Raw genomic sequence first — 17531 nt, forward strand, 5'->3', positions numbered from 1 at the left:
TCGCAGGGTCTGGGCACTACCACCTTGCTGAGCCGGAGACAAGCTGTCTGCAGAGGTGTCACCTTTACTGCTGGACATGGCACATCTGTCTTCAACCCCCCACTTCCTTGGGAGGTAGGTCACGGTTACAGAAAGCAGCCAATGTGTATAGAGCCCAGAGTGTGCAGCCCACCAGGCTCCAAGAAGCAGTGGCCAGAGAGGGGATAGGCCTTACCCAAGGCCACACAGCATGTCAGCTATCACAGGCCAGGAAGGGACACTGAGCAGGCTTGGAGGGAAGGTAGGGCGCAGTGTTTGCGAGCAGAGGTCCCAGAAACAGAGCTGGGACCTGGGTAGGGCAGAAGCGTCACAGGAGACAGATTTGAGATGGAAAGGAAGACAGATTCTGTAACGGGAAGGGCTATCCAGGGACAGAAAAAGCTATCAGGTTGCTTAGTGAGCTCCCTGTCCCTGGAGGTATTTAAGCAGACAATCGCCCCCTCCCCATCTCCAGCCCCTGGGGCTGCTGAAGGGATTCCGGCATTGGGATGGGGGTGGGGAGCCTGCTTTGGCCAAATGAAGATGCTGCTCCAGCCCCAAGAGCCACAGCTCACTCGTTCATTCACTCAACACACATTCACCAAGGCTTGCTCTGTGCCAGGCCAGAGACACTGGGCACCAGGGGCAGGTGGAGCAGAACAAGAGAAACCTCATCTCTCAATCTTCCCCACCCCCATCCAGGGGGGTGAGGCCAAAGCTGGGCAGGGGGCAGAGGATGGAGCCCTGGCTGCCCACACTCCATGTCACAGGTCTAAGGGGCTGGGCTCCCTTATCTTTCTGGGCACATTTGGGGCACGGGGCCAAGGGCTGGGCAGGATCAGACACAACGCAACCTCCTCCTGCACCCCACCCCTCCTGGAGGTCTCCAAGGCTCTGGGCTCATTTCCTAATGAGGTCCCTGTAAGGACTCTTCTTAATTAAATTAGGACAGTAAGTTATGGCCTGGGGCCGCGGGGGAAGAAGCAGGGACAAAGGTGACTTCTGGAGGTGCTCCCTGGCCCCTCGCAGCCCACCCAGCAGTGCAGCAGCCTGGCATGGGAGGGGATTCCTAAAGGACAGATGGGAGATGGAGGTTCAGAAAAAGAGGTCAAAATAAGCGGAGCAAATCTTGAACTGAGCACTGATCACGTCCAGACACTATTCTTGGTGCTTTTCCTAAACAAATTCATATAATCGTCCAACCACCTAGAGGGTTAGGTGTTGATGGCTCCATTTTAGAGAGGAGACAAGTGCTCAGAGAGGTCAAGTGACTTGCCTAGGGTCCCACAGCTAGGAAGCAGTGAAGTATGGACTCGATCCCAGGCAGCCTAGTTAGAGGCCCTGCTGTTATCTGAGTCACGGTGGAGTTGCTCATGGATGAGGCAATGCAGAAGCAGTCAGACGTAGGGGACCTGGGGGGCTTCCCACCCCCATGTCTATGGCTCCCACCTGGCCGCACAACAAGCAGAGGTTTGGAGTCAGACCTAGACAGGGGTCAGGGAATCTGAATTTCAAAAGGTGTCCAAAGTGACTCAAACTCCTGATCCAATCCTCACAGGTGGGAAAACTGAGGCCCAGGGAGGAGCAGAGACTTGCCCAAGTCCCTCAGCAAGTCAGCGACAAGGTGAGGCTCCCTGGCTCCTGGTGTGGTGAGGGTGAGAGCCTGGGGGGGACTCGCTGGTAACGGATCAACAGCAACAAGGGCTCAGGCCTCTGCTTCCAGGGGGAGAACTCAGTGCAGAATGTGCAAGTGTAGGAGAGGCCAAAGGCCAGGGAGAGGGAGGGCGAGGGGTCTGGGAGAACGGGTGGCAGAGAGAACAGGGGCTCCAACCACATGGCTGGCAGACCTCTGTGTCCTGGTATGGCCCAGTTCCCGGTGTAGGAAGAACCGACTGGCTCTGTGAGACCCAGTGAGGCTTCAGGTACTGTACGCAGACCAGGAATTGCTCATTACCCGCGTGCACAGAGCAGGAGTCTGGGGTTCAGATTCGAGGGACTTGTCCCAGGCCTCCAACTAGGATGTGGAAGGACTGCAGTGGAAACCCCAGTCCAGCTGACACTGGGAGGCCATGCGTGTGCCTTGTCCGTGCACCTCCAAGAAGCAGGCAGTTGTGCAGATGGGGGACGAAAAGAGGGGAAGGCATGAGAGCATTACATATGCAGCATATTTAAAGCCTGGGGCTACAGGTATTACAGAATTGGCCTGGTCAGACTCAGCAAAAAAATAAACAGGCGGAAACCCCCGAGCAGATACAGGTGCTGCTAATTAACAGTTGGTTCCAGCTTTGCACATACAGTTTAGGCCACATCCCCTGTGCGATGGGTTGGATTTCACAGCCCTTGCTCCTTGCTCTGGGCCTTCTGGGCCTCAGGGAACGGGGGCAGCTCCTTGGACCGCCACATCTGGGTCCTGGCCATGGCGGAGCTCCTGTGAACTCCGTGGTTCTCAGGGGAAAACAAAAGAATCCCAGGGAATTGGGGCTGAGAGGGGCCTGGAGATGCCCCACTCCCAATGAGCAGAGACCCAAGAGGGGCAGAGACCTGCTGATGGCCATTAGGTAAGGTGGGAGCAGGGGTGGAGCTGAGGTGGGCCTGGTCTCCAGGCCATGGCGTTTATATCAACCTCAGCCCTCTGGGTGGGGCGTGGGTGGGTGCAGACAGTGGGCTACAGGCTGAGGCTTGAAGGGGAGAGGCTGCCACGGCAGGGGGCAGGCTGGGAACAGAGACTGCTGGCACCTCTCCAGCTACAAATAATTCCCCGTCACAAACAGCCCAGTGGGGGGCTTTGGCTTTGCCTTGGCTGGGCGGCCTTGGCCAGCATGGGAGGAAGAGCGTCACCTTGTCCCTGCAGCCTCTGTGCGTCCAGAACGGTCACCTCCCTCCTGGTGCACACCTGCTCTCTGAGCACGGACACTCCATGCACATGCACATGTGCTGGTGCACGTGGCTGAGTGCGGCTCTGAGGGTGATGGGGGCAGCAGATGGCAGCTCGGGGTCCAGGAAGTGGAGAGGGAGGGAGGGCGAGAAGAGCACTGGCGTGAATATCCCTGGATTCACGCCACCAGGAAAGCCCACCCTTGGCCTCCAGCTATTCAGACCAGCAGCTTAACCTGGGCCAACGGGCCCTTCCTGCCTCTCATCAGCTGCCAACTCTCTGATGTTAAACTGGACCCACTGGTGAACCAAGGCCCCCTCCTAGATAACTAACTATGCCAGGCCCGGATGGTTAACCAGCTCTCCTTGGTTCTCTCTGCGTAACCAGCTCCCCTAGGCCACCCAGGAAGCAGCCACCCTGGGGCCCCCGGTGCAGATGGCAGTGGATGAGATGATTCCTACAGTCCCTCCCAGCCCGAGAAACTGCTGTTCTCCCAGGCAGCCAAGTCCTCCCAACTGGCCAGCTGACCTACATCTCTCCTGCTGCTATTTCAGCAACTGCCCTCTTGTTATGTCCTTGGAGGAGGAGAAGGGAAGCTGTTGATGGTCACTTCTACTTGGCGGGGATCACGGGCTCGGGAAGGGGAAGGGGGATGCTCATTTCAGGGCCAGGTCTGGGCAGAACACTTTACATCCGCCTGCACACCTCTGAGAGGTGGGCTCATCATCCCCATTTCAGAGACCAAGGATCTAAAGCTGAGAACATAAGACCCATACCAGGGACCCTGGCTAGTGGGTCACAGGGCTGGTGGCCTGACTCCATTTTTCTCCATCACTCCACTGCATCCAATGCAGTCATGGGCACAGGAAGAAGACAAAAGGGAAAGTGGTCCAAGGAACCTGGGTCTTAGGGTTGAGTTCTGGAAGTGGACACTAAAAAGTCCAGCTACCCTCCATCTCCTGCCTGGAATCTACCCACAAAGCCAGGTACACTCCCACCAACCCTCACCAGGCATTAAGGAGATCGAGGGCCACAGGTCCCCATCCCCCAGGCCAGGACTGGTCCTAAGCCCAGCTCCAGGGAGAAGAAATCTGCTCAGAGTGCTGGTTACAGTGCAGGTGGAGCAAGGACCAATGGGTAAAGGGGAGATGAAGTTCAGAGAGGGAGAGCCCCTCGTGCAGGGTCACACAGCAAGTTAGGGGCAAGAGCAGAACAACTTTTATAAAGCTGTGGAGGAGACAGATTCTACAAATATCTTGAGAAAAATGAAGACCAGTTATACTGCCTTCTGCTTTCTTTGGTGGAGGTGGGGAGTCCTTGGGGCCAGATCACAGTTGTCCCTTCTCTTTGCTTTGTTTTGTGAGGTCTGGATCTGGCTACTTTGTCTGCCCCACAGGGCCAGGGTGAGGTGGCCCTGTGCTCAAGGAAGAGGGAGGTCCTGCGGGCCGCCAGCCTGGCTGGAAAGGGCCATGGGGAGTCAGGGGGTGTTGTGAGATAGGAAAACATCTCCTTGAGGGAGAGCGACAAGGTGAGGATGAAAACGCACATGCTCAGCCATGCCTTTCCTAGGACTTTCTCTTAAGGGAAGAACCAGACAAATGCACAAAGGTGAGTACTGATATTCACCCCAGCACTGTGTAGAACAGGAAAAAAAAAAAAAAATATATATATATATATATATATATATATATATATATATATATAACCAACTAAACACATGTCTATCACTAGGAGACTGTCATTAAATTAGGGAAGATTCATGCAGTAGACTACTATCTAGCCCTTTAAAACGATAATACGTATCTACTGTTAGTGACACTGAAAGATGTGCATGATGTGGGGAGAAAACAACTGACATAACACAGGCTCGTTTTGCAAAAACACCCAAAAACCAAAAAAAAAACCCCCAGAAACACACATGTTCATGCACACCAGCTCACATGCAGAGAATGCAAGAACACCTCTGGGTGGACAGGCAGCTCCCACGGTGGTATAACCAAGGGGGACTCCTACCTTCCTCTTTTCCCTTTTCTGAATTGTCTGTGTGTTTTCTTTTCTTTAAATTACAAGTATGAAATTACCTTTATATAATCAGAAAAACTTACTTCCGTTGGAAAATCAAAGGAAATCAATTGAAGTGAGTTTCAGCTTCAGCACTACCAGTAACAGGCTGTGTGGCCCCAGGCGAGCCCCACGCCCTTGCTGAGCCTCACTTTCCTCATCAGGAAAATAGGGACGATGATGAACTCCTGCACCACCTTCCTCCCAGAGCAGCTGTGAGGCACAAACTGGAAAAGGCCATACTGTGGTTCGAATAGGCTGAGAGGGCCGGAAACTGAAACAGTCTCCAGAGCGGCTGGGGTAAAGTCCCTTGTGGCATCTCAAAGCCAGTGACCAAGGGAGGGCGGTGGTCACGTTGACTGTTCCCATGTACTCCCAGACTGGCAGACCTCAGAGAGGCTTTGGGCTGCCATATCCAAGGGGCAGGTTCGTGGAGGCCGTGAGGGGTCATGGGAACTGTGTGGACCTAGGAGCCCCACGGCCCTGCCTCTCTGGGTGACTCTCCTAGTCACTAGAGGGTGTTCCAAGGGGCCTGATAAAAAGCTGGGTTCCTCGCCCACAAAGCAGCCGGCTTGTGGGCACCTGGCCTGGGCCCTGCCAGGGTCAGGGAGGTCAAACCAGGTGCAGGGGGATGGGGGAGCTCACAGGCAGGGCCCGCTCCTGAGCCACTGCAGCCGAGGGGCTATTCCTAGGGCCTGTGACATACACCGGCTTGTAAGAGGAGCCATGGCGAGCACGACTGACGATCAAAACGCCACCTGGGGCCGCGCTCATGCTTGGGGGCACCCAGGGGCCAGAGCTGCTCAGGAGGGAGCTGGTACACCCACTGGCAGGGGCTGGCAAGGACGGATGCCTGGGGTACCTAGAAAGGAAGGGCCACCCCAGGCCACTCCCACTGCAGCTGACTGGGATGTGTGAACGTGTATCTCTTCCTTTCACCCGTGTCACAGTGCAGCCGGACAGGCATGGCCCAGTCCTGCCGCTGACCCGCTGACCTGCCTGGGGCAAGTGACTTCACCTCTCAGAGCCTCGGCTCTTTCTCTGTGAAGTGCAGTGATGATGCTTCCAGGCACCGGCTGAGGGAGGTATTGCATAAGAAAGCCCTCAGCAGTGAGCATGCTCATGAACTCTTACTATAAACAATATTATTTTAGATGAGTTCCCAGCGATCTGGGGGTGGGCAGCAGGCCCCAGCCAGGGGCAGTATGCACCTGTGGTCCCCGTGGGGAAGTCCCAAGCCCTTTCTGTGTGCAGGAGCCAGTGCCCGCCTGCAGCCTGAGAACGCCTTGCTCCCTGGTCCAGCAGGGAAAGGAGAGAGGGGGCGGGTGGCAGCAGGTGGGAGTTGGGAACGTACTGTTCTGACTCAGTCCCACCCAGGAACTGAGGACACCCTAGTTCTGAGAATGGGTCCCTGCTGACACCTGGAGCTGATGTCCAGCCACCAGGGCCTCGGTTTCACCTTCTGAAGCCTGGAGCTGGGAAGCTCCCAAGTTTGCAGGGTGAGCACTGAGAGACCTGCGTGCCCAGGCCCTGTGTGACTGTGGATGTCACTGGTGCCTTCGGGGCTTCAGGTGACCCAGCTCACAAGAGGGGGCCTGACTATGGTCCCTAAAGGATGCCCAGCTCCCTTCTCCAGCTTCAAGGACCCCTCAGGGCCTTCTCAGAGGCCCCTGGCTCCCCTACACCTGACTGATACCAGCTTCTCATCCTCAAAAGTGGGTGACATTTCCTCAGTCCATTCATTCATGCACACACCATCCCTCAAATATCTCGGCTCTGGGCCAGGCCCTGTGGTCCCCCACCACAAACACTCCCAGCAACCACGAGCTCCTACGATGGGCTATTACAAGCGTGCACAAAGCCATGGTCATCCAGACATAGGAGAGGTTAGATCACACTAGGAAGACAGGGAAGGCTTCATGGACGTGGTAATGAGCTGGGTTTTGAAGGATGGGTAGAAACCAGGGAAGGACAATCCAAGCAGAAGAAAAGTATGTATGTATGAGACCTACAGTCAGCGAATTGCATGGTGGTCAGAGAACCGAAGTCCACATTTTGGATGACTTGGGCTCTTGGCCTTTTCTGAGGAAGGATGGTAATATTGGAAATGACACTCCTTGAAGTCATCTGCATCAGAGACATATCACTGGGTCCTCAGTTTCCTATCTGTACAATGGAAACAGTACTCACCACCCCACAGGCAATGGCCAAGGAAGGCCCTTGGAAACTGTGGAGGGTCACACTCATGGGGGGTGCTGGACAAGGGGGCCTTATGCTGGGGCTCCATGCAGTCTCCAGAAAAGACGGTCCCTCCTAGACAGAAACCTGTAGCGCAGGGAGGCATCACTGGACACTGCAGCCCCTCACCTTCTTCCATGCCCTCTGAGCCCCAGGCCTTCTGGCCCCAACTGGGTAGACAAAGCTCAGAGAGGAAGACGCTAAGGAAGAGTCCAGGCTCCAGAGCGGACAGGCCTGGGCCAAATCCTGGCTCTAGCACTCAAACATCATGACATTGGCCAAGTCACTTCTCTTTGAGCCTCAGTTTCATCATCTTTAAAATGGGAATAATAAGAAAACAGCCCTCACAGCGTTGTGAGTAGTAATGTTAATGAATGCAGATTGTCCAACATGGTGCCAGGCATGGGGGTAAGTAACCAGTATCTGTTAGTAGCAATTCCCTCAAGGGAGCTATTTATTTTGGACTCCCTCTTGCTCAGCACAAGGATAGCAGAGCAGACAATGTGGAGAAGACAGATCTGAGACCGAGGGGAGAACAGGGACATGTTGTGGGAGCTCAGGGACTAGGGAGCAAGAGGACGAGAGGTCAGGGAAGGCCACCTGGGGGAGGTGGCATCTCCACCAGGCCTTCAAAGACTGGGTGATCTGGGCATGCGGGCATTTGCAGAGCAGGTGTTACCAGTGCTGCTGAGATCCAGGGCCCTGAGGCCTGGCTGCCCAGCCCCCAGAGCAGGGCCCCGCACCCTCTCCTAGGCCCAGGACTGGGTTAATGGGGATGGCACTGGCCTGGGGGTCTGACCACAGACCCTGGGCCAGGAGACTTCCACTTGGTAACAGCCCTGAGGGGTGGCACAAATAAGCCTATACCCTCCTGCTCCATCAGCCCTCTGGGTCCTCTCACTCCTCACCCTCTCCCTGGGGGCATCTCTCTGGTTTCACCTGCTGTTGCTATTTCCCCAAGGGGGGAAAACTGTCAAGTCAGCTGCCTGCAGACTGAGCCAACGGAGAGGACTAAGCCAACCAGCCCTGAGGCCTATTGCACTCAGAACCCCCAGCAGGCCTGAGAAAGCCCAGGGGGTTCCCAGAGGGGAACTCCGTCCCAGAAGAGCCCCCCCGGAAAGGCCCATGGGAGAGTCTTCAGCAAACACTCCCAAGGCCTGCTGGGGCCAGCCAGGGAGACACTGACCTGGCCCTAGGGAAGGGAGAAGCTTAGGCCCTGTGGGGCAGAGCCATGGGGGCTGTAGGGCTTCTTCCCCATCCCAGGCACAGACAGGTCTGGAAACCAGCCTTGGGACAGGCATATGGCCTGAGGGAAGTCTTCCTCTGCCCCTCCCAGGGCCCCGGCCACTCATTCACTGAGACCAAACAGGCCTGTTTGATTCATTTCTTCCCTCAGGTCCTCCTTGGGTACCTTCCTCCACTCCCAGGTCCATCTCAGGGCTGAATGGCCTTGGGACCACCTCCACTGTGGCTGGGGAACCCTCTGGCTGAGGCATGCCTCAGCTGCGGGAGCCTTTGGATCTTGGGCTAAGCAAATGCGGGCAGGAGAACCAGGGGGGTCCTGGCAGACAGGTATCTAGAGACCTCAGTGAAACTCCTCCTCCAGGAACGGACAGACCCACTGCCATTCATTGAACACCTACTGCTTGCCAGGCACATTATCTCACTTAATCCTCATCACTGGGAGGGAGAGACTATTATCACCTCCAAGGCCATTCAGCCAGAGGTCACAGTTGGGATAGAAAACCAGGAGTATCTGATTCAAGGCCACACTGAGTTATTCCAACACACATCTCTAAGTCCCCTCTTTCGACTCCTGTATCTCAGCCCTGGGGAAAGAGGGTAGCAGGGAGGGCTTTCTGGAGGTGATACCTGCCTGCACTGATGATTCTAAGATGACAAAAAGAAGGTAGCCAGGTGAGGGAGCAGAAAGTGGTCCACACAGATGGAATAGCACGTGCAAAGGCCTAGCAGTTAGAAGCAGTAGAAAGGCCAGAATGTGACAGAAGTTTGGTGTCACAGGTTCATAGGAAGAGCAGGAAGGGGCTGGAGGGCAGTGGGGCAGTGGAAGCTGGTCACAGAGGGCCAGATGCAGAGGAGTCTAAGCTGACCCTATCCTATGGGTACATGGGAGCTTCGGGAAGACTCTGAATGGTGGAGCTGGTGGGTCAGATGAGGAAACCGAGGTTCAGAGAGTAGCACTATCTGTCAGATGACTCCATCCAGTAAAGGACATGAAGCTGGGCCTCGTGTCAGGGGTGTGAGAATGGCCTAGGCCAGGCGGCACACTGAAGACCAGATGCGGGCTTGCAGCCCCAGCTGGGAGCTGTGGCCGAGCTTTAATTATTTACAAGGCTACTTCCCAGCAGGCCTCAGCACTCCTACAGCCTGGCCTTGCCAGCTAATGAACTCTCGGCCATGGGAGACCTTGCTGCGGCCACTCTTTATTAAAACTGGAATGGAGTGGTGATGGGGGCTGGGAGAACAGGGCAGCCTAAAGAAGCCTGAACAGGTAGAGGAAACTGAGCATATGACCGGTCCACCTGCCTAAGCAGTCCATCCACACGGAGAAGCGCAGAGCTCTTCCCAGAGCTGGAAGTAGAGTGGCGGGGGTTGATGTCCCCTCAAGATGGGGAAACAGAGTCCTGGGAGGACTTGCCTGAGGTCGTCAGCTAGTGCTTGATGCAGCACAAGTTCCATTAGTTGGGTGCATTCACACCCAACTGCATTCACACCCCAGCAGTTTCAGTTTCACTTAAAAATCATACACCCTTGGGCCTGTTACTTAACCCCTCTGTGCCTTTGTAAAATGAGGAAAATGCGGGTACTTCCAAGAGTCACCCCATTTTATAGACTCGAGTGCACGAGGTGATACGTGTAGAATCCCAGCACAACTCCTGGTCCACAGCAAGTACTCAGTAAGTGTTCATTGTTGTTACTGTTGCTACTCTGGGGGCAAAGGGTTGGCTGGAGACCAGAACCCCTGTCTCTGCTCCCAGACACTAAGCAGCAACAGGAAACTGAGGCCAAGGCGCCAGCTGGCCTACGTGACCCAGGTGCAGCCAGGAACCCCACCCCTTCCCCTGGCCGGGCCGCCCCTGGGCTTCCAGCCCCTTCCTCCACTTTGAAGGCCCTTTGAGCTGGGAACTGAAACCCCATGAGCCTTTCCCTTCCCCATCCCAGTCAGCTCTATCTGTGTCTCCAAAAGGCCGAGTCCCATCCGCTGCGGGTAAGTTTCCGCACTTAGAAGGTCTTAATTTGAGTTCCAGCTCCAACCCTGAGGAGCTGTGTGAATTTGGGGGAGTCACTTCACTTGTCTGAACCCCAGTTCTTCCTCTCTAATGTGGAGACTGCATCACCTATTTTTAAATGGTAAGCTCTGAGGGAATGGCATTAGTTACTATCTTTCAAGGCCTGCCTTAGCTGTCTCTTCCTCCAGAAAGCCTTCCTTGGTTTCCTCCACATACAAGCTCCTTCCCTCCAATCTCCATCAGCTCTGGGAATTCATGGTCTGCATTCTGGCCCCTTTGGGAGCCTGAATCATTTTTCCCCACACAGACTTCACTTACAAATGGCAATCCCCATTTTGCAGGCCAAGAGGTATAGAGATGGGGTGATTCAGGCCCTCTCACAGGGTGGAATGGTTGGAGTGGTCAAATATAATGCAGGGAGGATGGTTCCAAGAAATGCAGCTCGGGCAGGTGGCCCGGAATGGAGAAAACTCCCCAGATGGGGAAGGAAGGGGTGACAAAAGACCATTTTCCAACACCACGCCTCATACAGCCACCCAAAGCTCCCACCACTTTCTTCAAGATTTCTCTTTGTGGCCCCTAGGGGTCCCTTTCTAAAGACCTTGGTGGTGTGAACACTCATCCATTCCCTTCTCTTCACCAGCCCCATGTGAAGACTTTCCACGGGTATAACCGATGGTAGAGGAACAGCTACCCCCCATTTGGCAGATGAGGAGACAAGCCTAGGAAAGTCCAGTGTGGGGGATGGATACTTGACACCAACAGCAAAGCCCTCAACGTCGGTTGCTTTTGTTCACTAACCCTCTGCCTGTGACTTCACCCCATCCATCTCAGAATAAAAGCAGGAGCCCAGAGTGGCCATCAGATTGGCCCTGGTCCTATCTGGGGTCGCCCAGCTACCCGCTACTTCACTCCTCCATTTGCCCAGAGCCTCGATGGAGATGAAAAGAACCTGGATCACCCTCCTGGGTTCTTCTGCACCACACTCCCACCGGAGCAGACAGTGCCCCTGAGCTAGGAGGCAGGTGGATACCCTGACCAAGTTCTGTCTCTCTCAGCTGTGTGACCTTAGGCAAATCACTCAACTTCTCTGAGCCAGAGTCCTTATCTACAAAGGGGGATGACAAGAAACACTTCTGCTCTTCACGGCCACCCCCCACAAAATTGTTGTTATACAGAGCCAGGGAGATAAGGTAAAACCGGCCCAGAAATGCACAGTTTCCACTTCCTCGCCTCATCCTCAGCACTCCCACTGTAAGGGAACCACAGAAGAACAACTCCAGGTGAGGAGACTCACTATCACATTTTACCCTGGCTCAGGCATTTTCAGAATTTCAATAGCATTGGGAAATGGTTAGGGTCCTAATTAGGCTAAGAACTCTGGAGTCAGATGCTTAAGTTTAAGCTCCTACTTAGCAGCTCAACAGCTGTGGAATAACAAACTTGATCTCTCAGTGCCCTGGGGTTTTTTTGTTTTGTGTTTTTTGGTTTGTTTTGGTGTATAAAATAGGACTGCTCTGAAGGTTACAGGAGTTTATATAAGATAAGCACTTACACAGTGGCTGGCACACAGCTAACAGTCGGCACATGTTAGTCGCATCACTTTCAATTACATTTCTAGAACTGGCCTTCAAAACCAGGGTAGGAATCATTAGCCCAAGTGGTCAGGAGAGGAAACTGAGACAGGAGGGAAAGATGCACCCATGTCACACAGCCAAATCTGGGTTGGTCTGTGAATGAACCTGGAGGCTGACTGGCAAACCCCGAAAAAAAACCACTATAACTCAACAGACAATGCCTGTCCAGGTGGTCCCTCTACCCCTCCTGCCACTGCGTGGTGCTGTGGGCCTGTCCACCTGTTGCCCTCCTCCCACAGAACGGGCACTCCCTGGCCTGCGGGGTGGGCCTGTTCTCCAAAGTGTCCCAGTGCCTGGCATACAGCAGGTGCTCAGTAACGATGAATGAATGCCCGTGTCTGTGTTTTTATAGAGTCCTGTTTATCTGTTCCTGGAACTATACTCCTTCCACTTGTGGCAACTGCTTGCTAACTCGCCTCAGGTCCCACAGACATCAGAAACCACGTGCATCTCACGAAACAACGTCCAAAGCAGTCGTGCCCAGGTGTACAAACACCACACTCAGCAAAGGCGGCCGGCCACCTGCACGTGACCATGGCTTCGCACGTGACCATGGCTTCGCGCGCGGCCTTGGGATCCTCACGGCCCTTCCAGGAAACAAACTCATCCTTCTGGCCCCCTCCTTCCTGCTCTGCCCCATGACTCCTGCCTCAGTCTGGCTGGCAGGAGAGCGCAGTCGGCCAACCAGGGTGGCACAAGAAAGGTCTTCACCATGACTAGGCAGAAAAGCGGCGGGCGCCAGCGCCCCGCCTGCACCTACTACCCAGGGGAGGTGCGGGGGTGTGGCCAAGGCGGGGCCAGGGCAGGGCCCCAACGCCAAGGGCCCCAGAAAACTGCACACCCGGCCGTTCCACGATTGGCCTGCTCCGGCCACAGGGACCTATGGGGTGGTCCTCGCACAGCCAATCAGGGGCCCCGGGGAGCCCATTCATTCACAAAACCCAGCAGGAAAAGGAGTGAGGCTAGGCCCAGAGTTGCCTGGAACTTTGAGACACGCGCGCGTTCCGTGGGGCCTAGGCAAGAGTCCCGGAGGGCCTGATCGCAGAAAGCTAGACGCTTGCAGGGACCGTCGCGTCGCCGCCCCACAGTTCCGGCCCAGCAACCCGGGCGTGGCGTGCCCTCCTCCCGGGCCGTGCTGCGCCGGGCTTTGCCTCCGGCTCCATCAGGACCTGCCAGCCGCCCAGAACCCGCTGGGTCCCTAAGTGCCTGGAGGGAAGGGGCTCCCGGGAGGGCTCCCGGCTGCAGGCTCCGGCAGTAAAGGTCCAGGCAGGTGGCCCGGTGGCGGCTGCAGCCACGTGGACGCTGAGCACGGCGTCCCCCACCTTTCCCTCCCTCCCCGGCCGGCCACTCACGGCAGTCATCCTCGTCGCTGTTGTCCGAGCAGTCGTCGTCCTCGTCGCATCTCCACACAGAGGGGATGCAGCGCTCGTTCCGACACCGGAACTGGTCCTTTTCGCACTCCTTGACCGACCCTGCGCGGGGGAGAGGGGGCGTGAGCCGGATCCCCGGAACAAGCGATCCCGGCCGCGGGGAGGGGTCTACTGAGTGAAGGAGAGGGCCCGACGCTGAAGCCAACGACCTGGAGGCCTCTGGCACCCTCGATCAGGAAGGAGGGCAGGATGGTAAGGGTTCCTGGGGTAACGGGCTGCTCTGTGGCAGGCACACACAGTCGGTGTCCCACCACTTAGGTATGCCCCCCATTCAGAACACTCACCCGCACACACGGCCCTTAGTGAGAGATCCACGCAGACACAGCCCACAGGGAGCCCCTGAACACGCCGCCACACGCGCACTGGGCGCTGCGGGCACATCCTCGCACGCTGCCCCTCTTTCTCTGCCACACGCAGGGGTCGCCGGAAACGCATTGTCAGGCGGGGTAGTCTCCGGGCTCCGCTTATCGCCGCCGCGGAGCGCGCGTGTCAAATTAATGCCAACGGCGAGAATCACACAGCCCTCCCGAAAGCATCAGTGATCACTCCCAGCAAAGTTCACGGCCCCCACGGCCCCCACGGAGCCCATCCCCCAAGAGCAGGTGCCGGAGGGCAGAGCCCACCACACAGGGAGCCGCGGGGGCGGGGGTCTAGGGCAAATTAAGGGAGAGCTGGGTCCCGAGGAGCATATCCCACCCGGGCGCCTCCCTGCCAGGCCCGGGCTCGGGGGCCGCGGCGCAACCCGCCCCCCGGCCGCCGGGCCGTGCTTTGTTGGCCGCTCCGGCGGCGCAAAGCCGGGCCGGGGACCGGCCGCACGCACCTCGGCCGCCGCGCAGTGGATCCGCCGCCGCCTCGAGATGCTGGAGCTGCAGCAGCAGCAGCAGCAGCAGTAGCGCCAGCGGCCGGAGCGCGCCCCGTTCGGGGCGGCCCATGGCGGGCCCCGGGCTCCGGCCGCCGCTCCCCGCGCACCCCGTGCCGCCGCCGCGCCTCAGCCCTCCGAGTCCTTGCCGCGGCGCCGGGGCTGCCGCTGCCCCCGCCGCCGCCGCCGCCGCCGCTGCCGCCCGCCCCGGCTCCTCGGCTGCATTTCAAGCAGGTTCCGTGACGCTCGGCGGCGGGGCGGGCTCAGGCTGGGCGCGCGGCCCCAGGCCTGGGCTGCCTCAGCCTGCGCGCGCCCCCCCCCCAACCCCGCTGCCGCCTCCGCCCCACGCTCCTCCCGCTGCCGCCTCCTTTCCCTCCTCCCTCATGCCCTTGGTCCACTTCTCCCTAGGCCCGCGCTCAGTGACCCTGCTCAAGGCCCCCCGCGTGCTGGGCTCTGCAGACGCTGGGATGAGCCAGGCGAGGCCCCTACCCCCAGAGGTGGCAGACGGCCCAAGGGAAGTAGCACAGGCTGCCTGGAGGAGGTGACATGCTGATAGGCGGCTGAGGGAGGCCTAGGAGTGAACCTGGGCGGGAGGGGAGATGATGTTCCCGGGTGCACAGGCCTGGGCATGTGCACACGGAGCAGGGATGGTAGTGGACAGGGATTGGGGTGCCAGGATTCGTGTGATCAGGGAGAAGCTGGGGGAGCAGGAATGGACCTCTGCACCCCTCCAAGACTCCAACCCGGGTGTTACACGTCTGTGTAGCTGGTTAACGTGCCTATGTTGCATTCTCATGTGAGAATTCCCACGGCCAAGGATGTGAGGCAGGTGGCTTGGGCCTGGTGTACAAACTTGATCCATTCCTTCTCATTCAGTGTTCTGTTGGGCCAGGCAGAGGGGCAGACAAGCAGGGGGAACTGCAGGGGCGACAGGGTAGTCCTTGCTGTGATGGAGAAGGGCAGAGACTGTGGGACCCCACAGAAGGGACGCCTCATCCCTGCTAATAGGGGACGCACACCCAGGGCTGCTGTCTGCTTCTGCTGGCATGAATAAGACCTCTCCCCTGGAAGGTCTCAGCCCCATCTCATCCATGCCAGGGTACAGGTGACTAGATTTTAGCTACCTGCTGGTAAGCAAGGCCCAACCAGCCCAGCCTTTTTGGACAATGAGTTTTGAGGGCACTGGCCACTAAAAGAGACAGACTGGAAGGTGGCTAGGCCCAGTGTAGGTCCCCCCACCCCTCCTCTCTTGCTGCCTTACCTCCATGGCAGAGGGGCAGAAGAAGGGGCTTCAGGAGCTGTTAGTCTCAGGCCTGGAAGCCACTCTGTCTCATCAGCAGTCCTGTTACTGAGCCTTGTTTCTTCCCACAGAGGGCAGCCCCTTAGGAATTCGGTCATCCAACAAGCACATCCCAGCTCTGCTCTGTGCCACCCCTGGGCCTAGGAGTGCCAAGGTGAATCAGACATGGTACCAGCTTGATTGGTGGGGAGACAGACCATCAACGGACAGACAATGAAATGCAAGCATGCTTTCAACAAAAACTTATGGAGCACCTCCTATGTGCCAGGCATTGCCCAGGGATACAGTGTAGACATAGATGACGTCCCTCTTTGCTCTCCTACACCTTACATCTTAGTTGGGAGAGACAGACACAAAAGCAAGAAAACAAACAAACAAGAAATGATAATAATTTCAGGTCATCATAACTGCTATGGAAAAAATAAAGTAGGGTGATGTGAGCGTGATGGGAGGTAACTTTAGAGAGGTGATCAGGGAAGCCCTCTCTGAGGAGGTGACATTTTGCTGAATGGCAAGAAGGAGCCTGCTGTAGACTGAATGTTTGTGTCCTCCCAGAATTCATATGTTAAAACCTAATCCCAAATGTGAGGGTATTTGAAAGTGGGGTCTTTGGGAGTCAATTAGGACATAAATGGGATTAGTGCCCTTATAAAAGAGGCCCCAGAAAGATCTCTGGCCCCTTCTACCATGCGAGGACACATCGAGAAGAGAGTCATCAATGAAACAGGAAATGGGCTCTCACCAGACACCAAATCTGCTGGCATCTTGATATTTCAGTGCCTTGATCTTGGACTTCTCAGGCTCCTAACAAATTTCTGTTGTTTTTAAGCCACCCAATCTATGATATTTTGTTATGGCAGCCCATATGGACTAAGACAGAGCCCAACCATAGGAAGATTGGCTGTAAGGGCATTCCTGGCAAAGGGACCAGCAGGACAGAGGCCTTGAGGTGGGCTGGAGCTTGGTGATGAGAAGTTGGGTGACCAGGTGAGGTCAGAGTCAGCAAGGTTCTGATCACATGAGGGCTTTGTAGGCCCCAGCAGGAGGTTTGGATTTTGTTCCAAGCACAACGATGACCGCTGTGACAGCAGGATGCCTGGGACTCTGGAGCCCCTCCTGCAGCCAAGACTGACTGCTTCATCTCATCCCCTCCTTCACTCTGTGGTCTCAAGGAAAGTCAGTTCCCACCTCTGAGCTTCAGTTTCTCATCTGCAAAATAGAGATGGAGAATTCAAAGGTCTATTTTAGTTTTAAGATTGTGTAGATTAAAGTTCTACACAATTAAAGCAGCAGGGTAGAGAGATTAAGAGCATGGGCTCTGGGTTAGACTACCTGAGTTTAAGTCTGTTCCTTCCCTTCCTAGCTACATGACCTTGGACAACTCACTTAACCTCTGTGGCTCAGTTTTTTAAATCTGTAAAATGGGAATGGTGACAGTACCTCACAAAGTTGTGAGGATTACATTAGAGGAGATGCACAGCATGCACTGTACCGTAGGTGCATAATAGCTATTAGTTATGTTACTGTTATTCAAACATAATTCCCTGTCAAAAACCCCTGATAACCTCCTAACACTCAAAGAATAAAGACTGAGCCTTCCTTCACCTCCCCTCCAAGGGGGTCTTTGCTCATACTGTCCAACACACATCCAGCTGCCAAAGTGGGCAACTCCTTGTCTCTTGAAAACCCCCTCATTGGAGGTTCTCCAGGCTCCTCTCAGCCCCCACCCAATTTGGACCACTTCTCTCTCTCCCTAGTCAGCCTGTGACCTTCCTGAGGACAGGAACCAGCTCTCCTGCATTTCTGGGTTCCTACAGGGCATGTTTGATCAACGTTTGTTTGTTGTTGCCTTTACCATGGTT

General features: G+C 56.0%; 1 protein-coding gene across 8 annotated transcripts in view; it reads right to left on the reverse strand.

Moving 5' to 3' along the window:
* Positions 1 to 14543, reverse strand: part of LRP8 (LDL receptor related protein 8) — a 78697-nt gene extending 64154 nt beyond the window's left edge. For all 8 annotated transcript variants that reach the window (XM_079697215.1, XM_079697216.1, XM_079697214.1 and 5 more), the window contains exons 1-2: positions 14331 to 14543; positions 13433 to 13552 (exon numbers count right to left, since the gene is read on the reverse strand). In XM_079697215.1, coding sequence (XP_079553341.1) covers positions 13433 to 13552; positions 14331 to 14442 — 232 coding nt within the window. In that variant the 5' untranslated portion in view covers positions 14443 to 14543. The remainder of the gene's footprint in view (positions 1 to 13432; positions 13553 to 14330) is intronic.
* Between the last annotated feature and the right edge of the window lie 2988 nt (positions 14544 to 17531).

Source organism: Hyperoodon ampullatus, assembly GCF_949752795.1.
Source record: "Hyperoodon ampullatus genome assembly, chromosome: 2".
Lineage (NCBI taxonomy): Eukaryota > Metazoa > Chordata > Mammalia > Artiodactyla > Ziphiidae > Hyperoodon > Hyperoodon ampullatus.